The sequence below is a fragment of the Helianthus annuus genome, chromosome 10 (assembly GCF_002127325.2).
Source record: "Helianthus annuus cultivar XRQ/B chromosome 10, HanXRQr2.0-SUNRISE, whole genome shotgun sequence".
Lineage (NCBI taxonomy): Eukaryota > Viridiplantae > Streptophyta > Magnoliopsida > Asterales > Asteraceae > Helianthus > Helianthus annuus.
In genome coordinates this window covers 44,066,704-44,078,665 of record NC_035442.2, presented here as the reverse complement: position 1 = coordinate 44,078,665, position 11,962 = coordinate 44,066,704, and the positions used below count along the sequence as shown (strand labels likewise).

The following is an 11,962-nucleotide window of genomic DNA, read 5'->3' as shown; positions in this document are numbered from 1 at the left end:
TCTTGTGTTTTAATAGGGTGTCTTGGGTTCAATCCCAAACAAAAAGTAGTTTAAGATAAAATTTATTGTAAATTAGGAGTGAGTAAACACTTTCATTCAAAACTGATAAAAGAAATAATGAAATACAAAAAGTTGAAAAGTCAAATTTCATTAGATATGATTATCGATAAGGAAATGAAATTGGGCAGCATATATTACATGGGCTAGTTTAGTGCGTCTCAAATAAAATGCTCAAGTCCAATTTTTAAGGCCCATATCAAAAACATTTAAAATCTGTCTACTTGTTAATTAACGTCTTAAATGTATAGGGTCCATGGATAGCATAATTAGTCAACAAATACATCCGCCCTGCTAACAAGTTGTCTAAGTCGATGCAAAATACCCTGGTTTCAGTAATAACAAAACCATGATTGTATTTGTACCACTTGCTTGACGCCACTCTATATATCTCTACGATACTTGTTAAAAATTTAAGAGAGAAATAGATATGCTTCTTTACTTTATGCTACATCTGTTTTTATTTCCTTATTATATGGGAACTCTTAAAGGTTCTACCTTAAGCGCTACAAACAACATCGGAAAGCCAGGGTGTCTAACCATGTGCGGGAATCTGTCAGTTCCATACCCTTTCGGTATCGGTAAAGACACAGGCTGTTCTCTAGACGACTCGTTTTCGGTCATTTGTAACACCTCTTATTCAGAGCCCAAATTGTTCCTCCTTTCAAGTGGCATAGAAATATACAACATTTCGGATTCAGAATTCCGCATAGCCACAGACGTTGCTTATAAGTGCTACAACGAAGACAAGACTCTAAGTTGGGATCTCGACATGAATTATACGATTAGTCCATTCAGTTTCTCTCCCAAGAACAAGTTTATAGTTATTGGGTGCGACGATTTTTCTATGATCAGGGGCGAAGGCTTTTCTGGTGGCTGTGTTGGATTGTGTAGCCAAGCACGACATGGGCCCGGGGGGCAATGCTTAGGAATGGGGTGTTGTGAGACATCTATACCCAAGGGCCTAGACTACTACAACGTGACACTTTACACCTTCCGAAACCACTCGGATGTTTGGTCTTTCAACACCTGCGGCTATGCGTTTCTAGGTGAGGAAGGCAGCTTTAAGTTTCAAGGTGCGAGTGATTTAACCGACGAATGGAGTGTTTGGGAGAGGATATTGTCGACTGTCCCTGTTGTGGTAGATTGGGTAGTTGCAGGGAATTGCTCAGAATGCAAAGGAAACAGTTCATGCGTTGAGGTGGCAGATGTAGATGGTGGTGGGTATCGTTGTAAATGCAACAATGGTTACGAGGGTAACCCCTATCTTCATCCAGGCTGCCAAGGTCAGTTAGTTTCCAATATACATCAAAATCGTTTTCAATGACAATCTCAACATTTATGGCAACTATTACTACTAGTTTACGTCAATCTCAACATTTATGGCAAGTAGTATTTAGGTCAAACTTATAGGGACCTAACTAATTTGTGTCATATCTATTTATTTTTGTAAAAAAGGTTAATGGGGCCGGACTATTAAAATCTTAATTTGTGGGGTTGGACTCTTAAAAATCAAATATTTTACATTAAAAAAGAATTTTGGAAATTTTCGGTAAACTAACACTACGAACGAAAAATCAGTAGGGACTGGAACACCCCGGGCCTAAAGAAAGCTACGCCCCTGCTCTTGACCTAATGGCATTAGGTATTTATCATTATTGGTTAATCAGGCTAAAGATATATAATGAATCTTTTCATTGACATATATCAAGCTGTTTAAACTTTAAATACACGAAAAGAAAAACAGAAACCTAAACACCGCTTCAACTAACTGACCACTATCACTATATGAGCATGACTCTCTCAATACTCGGACAGTCGGACTCATGACCAGTATAAGAGCATTCACATCCAATCCATCAAATTATACATACATTCCACTAAAAAACAACTTCTATATCAATATATTTCCACTAAAAACAAATACTTTTTCTCTCTCCTTTCAATTAAATAATATTATCATTACCTTTTTCTCTCACTTCCACTCACAACTACTTTCAAAATATATTAAAAAATTATAACGGGTGAACAGTGTCCCCCCCAAATATACAGATGAACAGTAACATTTTCTCTCTCCTCTACTCACAACCACATTTTATACCCTTTATAATATAAAAACCCCTCCTCACATAATTTGATGGTTAGGATGTGAATGCTCTAACAATTAATGACTCACGTTTTTACTAAATAAACATAAAACAGAAATATTAAAAATAATGTTAAGCTTCAGCTCCAAGACTTCAAAGCCACATCATCTAGAATGCCATTTGAACTATACTAAGACTATCTCCAATGCATATTTAACACCCTTGTTCTTAGAAGTCCTTACATGTCCTTACCATTGGAGCAATGATGCCATTTGAATCCTTTAACAATGAAATTCTTAATTATGGATGCATGTTTGTATTGGTTTTGGTGATAAGGTGGACCCATACTAAAAATAAAAACTTTTATTTAAGGATTGTGTGTAGTGAGTAGGTGATGAGGTGGAAATTTAGAAGAGTAAGAATATTTGTAGGGTTGGAGATGAAATGAAGGTTTTTAAGGATTTGTAAGGATATGATGTGGCAGATGATGTGGCAGCTAAGGATGCTTAAGGACACCCGTAGCGTTGGAGATAGTCTAACAATCATTACTAAACTAGTGCGAGTGCAAGTTTTATAAAATAGTAATTAAATGGATTTTCAGAGTAGATTTTAGGAAGTATGTGTATTTGCGGTTAGAAAAATCTATTTTTATGAAGTTGTTTTAATTAAGATTATTTATTAATTACTCATCATTTTTATCTCATATCATATAAGTATATATTAAAATTTAAATAAAATATGATGTTTATTATTGTTCTTTTCTTTTTAAGAAACTAATAACAATATAACTTTTCTTAGCTGATCAGGTCATTGTTATCCATTAATTGATTGTAAACACATCTAATCTAACTACAATAATGAAAGAAACCAATTTTTGGACACGTGTCATTCATTGAAGGTATTATCAAATCTATATTTATATTATATTACCTAAATAAATAATAAATTAATATTAAATCTTATCATACTTTAATAAAATATTATCCTCAAATCTAAATTATTAATTTAATATATTTTTAAAACAAATACATCTCTTATCTACTTATCTTATATTAAATACATAAATAATAAATTAATGTTAAATGTTATCCTAATTTATTAAAAATATAACTTTTTTTTTATTATTTGGTATACAAAATTATATTTATTCAATTCGTGTAAAACATGGGGTTTTTAAGGATATAAGTTTTTTTTAATTATTTGGTAGATTTTTCAACCCGACTATACATGGGTTTTTTAAAGATACGACGTTTTTAGTATTTAATATACAAAATTACATTTATTTAGGATATAATTTTTTTATTATTTGGTAGATTTTTCAACCCGACTATACACGAGCTTTTTAAAGATACGACGTTTTTATTATTTAATATACAAAATTACATTTATTTAATTTGTGTAATACACATGGTATTTAAAGATATAACTTTTTATTATTTGATATATAAAATTACATTCATTTAACCCATACAATATACAGGGTTCATAAAGATATAACTTTTAATTATTTAATATATAAAATTACATTTATTCAACTCGTGTAATACACGGGGTTCTAGCTTAGTATATTGATAAAATTACAAAAGTATTTGTTTAATGTTATAATTAGAATAATACAGAATAATACAACACGTTTTAAAACAACCTGATACTAATATGAAGAGTTAAAAAGTAGTTGTATTTTGTAATATTACTTTTTTTTTTGAAATAAGGCGGAAATATTATAAAAAACTCAAGCAAGGTGCTCAAGAAAAACAGTACAAACAACAGAAAAAAAGATGGAAAAAGTACATTACAGGAAAGCAATTTAGAAATTAAAACTTCTCCATTTTTCCCAATTAATCTCCGAGAGGCCGGCCCGGTTCTTAATCCAAGAGTACGAAATTGCTTTGATGTCACCAACCAGCTTTGTCATGGAGAATGTTTTTTGTTTGAAGATTATGTCGTTTCTCATTAACCATATACACCAGCAAGTAGCCGCCACTACAACATATGTTGACCTTTTTTTGATCTTTGGACATGTATCCGAATGGATGAGTTCCAACAATTGTACGACACTCAAAATAAACCCCGGAAGGGGTATTTTCAGCCATTGAAATATCAATGTCCATACCTGTTGGGTCGCATCGCATGATATCAGGAGTCTGTCAAATTCCCGCGAGTTATTGCATAAGACACAACTTGTGGAAGGTAACGGAATGTGCCAAGAGTGAAGAGCTTCTCTTGTCGCAATTCTGTCAAGTACCGCCCTCCAAAGGAAGCAGTTAACTTTTTTTGGGATCCAATGTAGCCATCTTAGAACCTTAGTTTCATTCAAAGTGTTGATATGATCTAGCTCTTCTCTGACTGTGCTGACCAGAAAGTCGGCAACCTCAGACCCCGATCTCCATAGCCACACATCCGCTTTTGGTTGAATTGTTACATTGTCGAGAAGTGTAGTGCATTCCACCCATTCAGCTGCCAGATCTTCATTTATAAGTGTGTTGTTACTGCCCCAAAGCCATTCGGTGACCCCTTGATGGAGTTTGCAGCGTTCCGAAACTGTGCATCTTTTATTGCTTTCTAGTGCATAGAGATTGGGATATCGAACTCGAAGTGGACTTCCACCCACCCAATTATCCAACCAGAAGAGAGTCTTGTCTCCTTTGCCAATAACCGGAGTCAGCCTTTCTTGTACGTTGACTGAGTGATTTTGAGAGATACGTCCCATATTAACAACGGACTTCCACACACCTCCGATGGAACTTTTCAGCGGAATGTATGATCGACACCTACTACCCCCGTGAATGGCTGTAATAGTACTTGCCCATAGCGAGGATGGCTCATTCTTGTAACGCACTGCCCACTTAATCATTAAAGCTTTGTTTGTTGAGGCCAAGCTGCCAATACCCAATCCCCCATTGTTTTTTGGTACTATAACCTTGTACCATGGGACCCAACTAACTTTATTTTTTTCCATACATCCCCCCCACAAGAACTCCCGACGTATCCTTTTGAGATGTTTCAACACATGAATCGGTGCACAAAAGAGTGAAAGATAGTATGTAGGAAGATTACCAAGGACCGTTTCGATGAGTGTTACCCTTCCTCCGAATGAGAGTGTGCGAGCTTTCCATAAAGTGAGTTTTTCCTCGAATTTATCAATTATCGGTTTCCAATTTTTGACCAATCCCATGTTCGAACCAATCGGGAGTCCTAAGTAAAAGAAGGGAAACACTCCCGTTTTGCAGTGTAGAATAGAAGCTTTTTGTTCAACCATACTCAAAGGCACCCCTACCCCAAATAGTTGGCTCTTATTAAAGTTAACTTTAAGGCCCGAGGATAGATTAAAGCATCTCAGTAATCTTGAAAGGTTGTGAAGGTTAGAATCCGACCATTCACCAACAAACAAAACATCATCCGCATAAAGAAGGTGAGAGATCGTAGGCCCATTGTTTGGCGTTTTGCAACCTTTGAAGATACCGATAACATTTGCAGTGATCGTGGCCACATGTAACGCTTCCATGGCAAGGATGAATAGTAAAGGAGATAGGGGGTCTCCTTGGCGAACACCACGCTCAATCTTGAACTCTTTTGTAGGTGAACCATTTACTAGTACCGAGGATCTCGCGGATGACAAAATACCCATAATCCATTTCCGCCATAAAGCAGGGAACCCCATCTGTGACATCGTTGAATCTAGGAAACTAATTGAGTCGAAAGCCTTTTCAAAGTCGACTTTAAACAACATCATTTTGTTTTTTGATTTCTTACTCCAAGAGATGAGCTCGTTGATTATTAAAGGCCCCTCCAATATACTACGACCTTCAATATATGCCGTTTGCGTGTCGCTAACCAAATGACCTATCACCCGCTTAAGTCTTTTGGCCAGCACCTTTGAGATAGTTTCCGAGATACAATCAATAAGGTTAATTGGTCGAAATTCGCTAATACGTTGGGGATTATTAGATTTGGGTACCAAAGTGATAAAACTTGAATTGCAGCCCTGATTAAGTTTACCGTGCACATAGAAGTATTCTAGAAGTTTGACAAAATCCGCTTCTAGAATATCCCAGAACCGCTTAATGAAACTGAAAGTAAAACCGTCCGGACCCGGAGCCTTGTCCCCACCACAATCCCAAATAGCCTCTTTTATCTCTTCTTTGGAGAATCGTTTTACTAGCATGGCTGATTGTTCCATTGAGAGTACCTTAAAACCGTCATTTAAGAATCTCGGTCTGTTATGAAGTTTCTCTTTGAAGAGATGCTCAAAATACAACTTAATTTCCTGCTTAAGAGAATCCGGTTCTGAAATCCAAATGTTGTTGAAGCTGAGTCCGTTAATTCTATTTTGCTTTTGGTGGCTTTTGATAATTCCGTGGAAAAAGGAGGAGTTTTCATCCCCATCAATTAACCACTTGACTTTTGCCCTTTGTTTCAGATCTTCAAGGTTGTTATCTTCTATCTCAGCCAGTGTTTTCGACCATATCTCCCTGTTTAAAATTTCCTCCTCCGTTAAAAATGTGGACTCAGCTTTAAGATCTAACGCTTCAATCTTTTTTCCAAGATCCCGACTGATTTTGCTGTCTCTAGTTTTTAGATTTCTACTCCAAGGTTTAATCGCCATTTTGACAGCCTTCAAACGCTGACACAGTGACTTATCCGGTGGATATATTTGCTGAATTCCCACATACGATTTTGTAACAATGTTCTGTAAACTTTCTTCATTTAACCAGGAATTGAAGAATCGAAAAGGAGGGTTACCATAGGACACTTCGGTGCATTTTAACAGTAGCGGACGATGGTCTGACCTATACCTCGGCAGGCCCGTGAGTCTTGCAGACGACCATTTAGACAGAAACGATTGACAAATCAGTACCCTGTCTATTTTGCTGAACCGATTACCGTCATCAGATCTATGAGTGAACGAACAACCCAACATAGTATATTCAGATAAAGCAGCTGATCGGATGAACTGGTTGAAGGATTCAGCGGCTTGAGGGTTGAATTTCGAGTTTTTTTCTTTCACATGGTTCCCGTACACAGTTAAAATCACCCAACAGAATCCAAGACCCATTATAGGTATTCATTAGATTGAGTATTTCCAGCCACAAATCTTTTTTGAGATTGTTATCATGTGGAGCATAGATATTTACAACATTGATTTCCCCACCCCCGTTTGTTAATTCCCCCAGTGTGGCCAGGTAAAATCTATTCGAAACCGATGATTTTCGGACAAAAATCGATGGATCCCAAATATTCAACAACCCCCCAGATCTCCCTGATGCATCTACATAGTCGGACTCAAAAATTGAATTGCCCCAAAAAGAGTTTACCAGTAGTTTGGAAGAATCTTGAACTGTGTCTCCTGAATAGCGATGAAGTTGATATTATTTTGCCGTTTCAATTCCTTAATATGTTCTGCTTTCAAGGAATTTCCAGCCCCTCTGATGTTTGCTGTAAGGTAATTCATTGGGGAATGGTTGACTCCTGTTCAGCTGTAACTTGCTTCCTGATCTCATCTTCGGTACCGTTTAACATGAAACCCAGACACTCGCCAATTTCTTTTGTACGAACAACTTCTTGTTCAATCCCACTGGCATCTCTCCGCAACTCCGAGACAATAGAGGGTGAATGTCCTTCTTCTGATTTGGAGTCCATAGATTTGTTCCTATGTCTCAAACCTTCTCCATACCTATTTGCCCACAGAGTATCCTTCATCTTCATAGATGGAAACCTAAATTTCGCTTTTTTCTGATTACCCAGACGGTTCGCTGAAGGAGATGAGTGATGAGAGACCGTCGCAGTTTGGTTGGGAGGGTTATTAAGATCGATGGTGTGTGTCTTGTCTTTAACCTGCTGTAACAGTTCTCTAAGATTGAAGGGGTCAGGGGAGTCTTCTTGATCCAGATTGTCTTGCAGATTGGGCCGAGCAGGGGATTTTATCATGTTGGACTCGTTTGGTGGTGTCTCCAAAATGGCTTCATCAAAAAGTTTATTAAGTCCAAAGGCAGAATCTTTGGCCCACAAGTCAGTGGGTTTGTCACGTGGTGGGGAGGGGGGGGTGTCATATGGACCCAAGTTAGATTTTTTTGACTTTGGGGTTGAGGAGGCCCACTCCTTGGAGCAATTATTACTGAGTTGGGATTTGTTCGGAGAATTAATTATAGCCGCCATATTTCCTTCTGATGAGTTTGTTTTGTCTACTGCCTTTTGGTTATCCTCATGCTTACCGAGATCCCCATTTTCCGAGGCCGATTTTTCAGCTTCCATGGAGCTTGTGGTAGAACCCGATTGACCGTATACGATATTTTTTTGACCCATATCTTCCTGGTCACCGGATAATGCCGGAGCAAACGGGAAGCCAACACAAATATCTTCTGTGATCAAAATTTCATGTGGATGCCCGTGCCATGCAATTGTCAACTTGCTATTAACCCGAGCCACGTTGTTAGTGATAATTCCAACCGTATTAACCGAGAGATCCAAGTCTTCATCATTCGCCGAAGAAGGCTTTACAACCGTGCCAAATAACCCACCTATTTGATCAAAAATTGATGGACCCTAGAATTGTAATGGAACACCTCTGATGAATAATTTCGCCACACGTTGAAACGGTATATGGCGTCCATCCCAGACATAAAGCTCTTTGAACCACTTTTCCCAAGTTTCTTTCTTACGTTCCAGGAACTCCAAAGCCTCAGTTTGGTTTGCAAAAGTTAGTAGTAGTCTCAGACCTCAAATATATCTGGATATGAAACCATTTAGGCCATCTTCATCTAATAATTGCTTGAAACTTTTGAGGTCATAAGGGTTTTTCAGTTCTGCCACCAATGAGTTGTTTCTCCACCTTTTCGACGTTTCACTTTCAACCACCAAAATGTTTACAGAAGTTTCTGTTACAGTAGCATTTTTTATTCCTGTAACAACCTCCGCATAGGACCTATCGGCGTTTTCGTGGAACAGTTGCTTAATGGCGTTGCATGTGTGCATGCATTCGACACCTTTTGTATGATTGTTAACATGCACCAGTTTGGACGGAGGGTTTTTGATATGTTGCCTTTCTATTTCTTTTACAAACTTCGCCGGTCTTACAAAGAGTTTCTTGTGGTCAATTCTTGCTGTACTAAGATTTGTCGCCATGTACTGAGCATCTGTGACTTCTTCAAATCTTAAAAAACCAAATGTATTCCCTCTTTTGTCTTTTTTCCTTGGTACATAGGCATCAGTCATCATTCCAAAATCTCTGAAGACATCCCACAGTAGATAACTAGAGCAGTCGCCCGGTAAGTTACCTATGTAGAAAGTCGTTTCCTTCATTTGTGGACGTCTATAATTCTTTTCTTCATTAATCAATCGTTTTCCTTTGTATTTAGCCACACGCCATCGTTCGAAAGTCGTTTCCTTTGTACTTAGCATTGTTCTCTTTAATTCTTAAAATTGAAACTTATGTGTCTTTTGAAGTTATGTGGGTCCACTGCCTCGATGAGAGAAGAGGGAAAGTAGTTGTTATTAAAAAGTACATGTTATCACTTCAAATTAGTAAAAGTTTCAATCATATAGTTTGTTATTTGTCAAGAAAATATGAATTATGATGTTTTATGCTTTCCTTGAAAAGGCTATTTTAATTTTCTTCTCTTTATAGACATCAACGAGTGTGAAGATCTGGAAACCAACCCTTGCTATGGTGATTGCATGAACACTCTAGGAGGTTACACTTGTAGTTGTCCACTAGGATCTTTCGGTGATGCAAAAGCAGTAAATGGGTGTCAGCATGCTAAAGATTCACAATTTTCTTCAACCATATACATTATAGGTATCTCTTTCATGAAAATATAAATGTGTGTAGAGTTTTCTTCAACCATATACATTTTAGGTATCTCTTTCCTGAAAGTATAAATGTGTGTATGTTCACTAATCTTTAAGATTGTAGTTTCCAAAAACCATGTTACTTGTTAGATGAAGTGTTTTTATTAATTTTACAATCACATGTAGGAGCGATGCTTGGCCTCTTAGCAATACTATCCGTCATAGTGGGGATTTTCTTTGGTATAAGGAGGAGGAAGCTAATGAACCTCCGAGAAAAGTTCTTTGAGCAAAATGGTGGTGTGTTGCTGAAACAAAAGATCAATTCACAAGGGTCACATGAGGCAATGACTTTGTTTAGCACTCACCAACTTCGTAAAGCCACTGATAACTATTCTCAAGAGAACATTATTGGTCGAGGGGGCTATGGTGTTGTGTACAAGGGTGTTTTGTCTGATAAACATGTAGTTGCAATAAAGAAGTCTAAAATAGTGGATGGGAGCCAAGCTGAACAATTCATAAATGAAGTTTTGATCCTAACACAAGTAATCCATCGAAATGTTGTAAAGCTTTTAGGGTGTTGCTTGGAAGAGGAAGTCCCTATACTAGTTTATGAATTCATCTCCAATAACACTCTTTTCCATCACATCCATTCTAGATTGGGTGGAATGAATTGGTTATCTTGGGAGAATCGATTAAGAATAGCTGTTGAAGCTGCCGGAGCAATTGCATACCTTCATTCGGAAACTATTATGCCAATCATACATAGAGATGTCAAATCTACAAACATATTACTAGATGATAACTACATAGCAAAAATTTCAGATTTTGGTGCATCAAGGCTAGTCCCAATAGATCATGAACAAGTAACTACTCTTATTCAAGGCACATTAGGGTATTTGGATCCAGAGTACTTCAACACAAGCCAACTAACTGAGAAAAGTGATGTATATAGCTTTGGAGTGGTCCTTGCAGAACTCATAACAGGAAAAAAACCCATTGGTGTTGATAGAGCCAATGTTGAAAAAAATTTAGCAACATATTTTGTGAATGCAGTTAAAGAAAATCGCTTATTTGAAATTGTTGAACCTCGAATATTACGTGAAGGGACATTTGGGCAAATACAGGCTGTAGGTGATTTAATAAAGAGATGCCTAAGCTCAAAAGGCCAAGATAGACCTACAATGAAAAAGGTGGCAGTGGAGCTAGACAACTTAAGGAAATTCACAACTCATCAATGGATCCAACAACATAAACATCAAGAGACTAAAAGCCTGGTCCTAGAAGTTGAACAATCTGATCTTTACGATGTCCCATTAGTTTCATATGGTAATAATGATTCAGAATCTTACTAAGCTAGGACACACATGGTGCTTAAAGATAACAAACCACGTGGGTGCTTCTCACAGTGCAATTGTGTGAGCATCACCACACCTAGCTTGCACAAATTATTATTAATAAGGTTATAAATGTTGTCCTTAATGTTTTCAGGTTATGTGGCCACTTTTAGCTTGCTTGGCTTTCAAGCTATGCAATGCAAAAAAACTACACTTCCTTGTAAATAAAAGTTCTAAAGTTGTCCTATATGAATATTTCTAAAGGAGGATTCAGGCCTAAGATATATATTTGTTGTTGCATTTGGTTGTAATATTGGGTCGGTGTCTGTTTTTCCACATAGTCTATCTTTTAGCCAATATTGTTTATTCATGTAAATAATATCATTGGTGCTAGGGGCACAAATTAACGTCTCATGCACATAGTCAAAGTATCAATGTTTTCTTTCCATTCTTCATGTTAATAATAGAAATGTTATAATAATAACTGACTCGTAGAATAAATGAATATAAAAAATCAACATATAAATTTTTTATTCTTCCATCACCAAATCATGCACACCATAGAAACAATGTCGCTCTCGGGATATGATATCACCTACCACTATAGTTCACCGGCGCCTGCCTACTCATGATAAATTAACACTCCAACCATTGTTATTGTCACACCCCTACCTACGGCGGAAACATGAGAACATA

At 37.1% G+C, this 11,962-nt stretch overlaps 1 protein-coding gene across 2 annotated transcripts; it reads left to right on the top strand.

The window, feature by feature from the left end:
- Window positions 1-305: 305 nt before the first annotated feature.
- LOC110885040 (wall-associated receptor kinase 5) lies at window positions 306-11,639 on the top strand. 2 transcript variants are annotated; one of them, XM_022132738.2, is made up of 3 exons: window positions 306-1,343; window positions 9,769-9,939; window positions 10,119-11,639. In XM_022132738.2, exons 1-3 carry the CDS (start codon window positions 488-490, stop codon window positions 11,282-11,284), a joined length of 2,193 nt encoding a protein of 730 aa, XP_021988430.1. In that variant the 5' UTR covers window positions 306-487; the 3' UTR covers window positions 11,285-11,639. The 2 variants fall into 2 exon arrangements, with proteins under 2 accessions (XP_021988430.1, XP_035834884.1); XM_035978991.1 differs by lacking the exon at window positions 9,769-9,939 and having other exon boundaries at window positions 10,119-11,637.
- Window positions 11,640-11,962: the final 323 nt, after the last annotated feature.

Coding starts and splice junctions, on each gene's coding strand:
- LOC110885040 (XM_022132738.2), top strand. CDS start 488: ATGCTTCTTTACTTTATGCTACATCTGTTTTTATTTCCTTATTATATG. Junction 1,344..9,768: donor TCTTCATCCAGGCTGCCAAG/GTCAGTTAGTTT, acceptor TTCTCTTTATAG/ACATCAACGAGTGTGAAGAT. Junction 9,940..10,118: donor TTCAACCATATACATTATAG/GTATCTCTTTCA, acceptor AATCACATGTAG/GAGCGATGCTTGGCCTCTTA.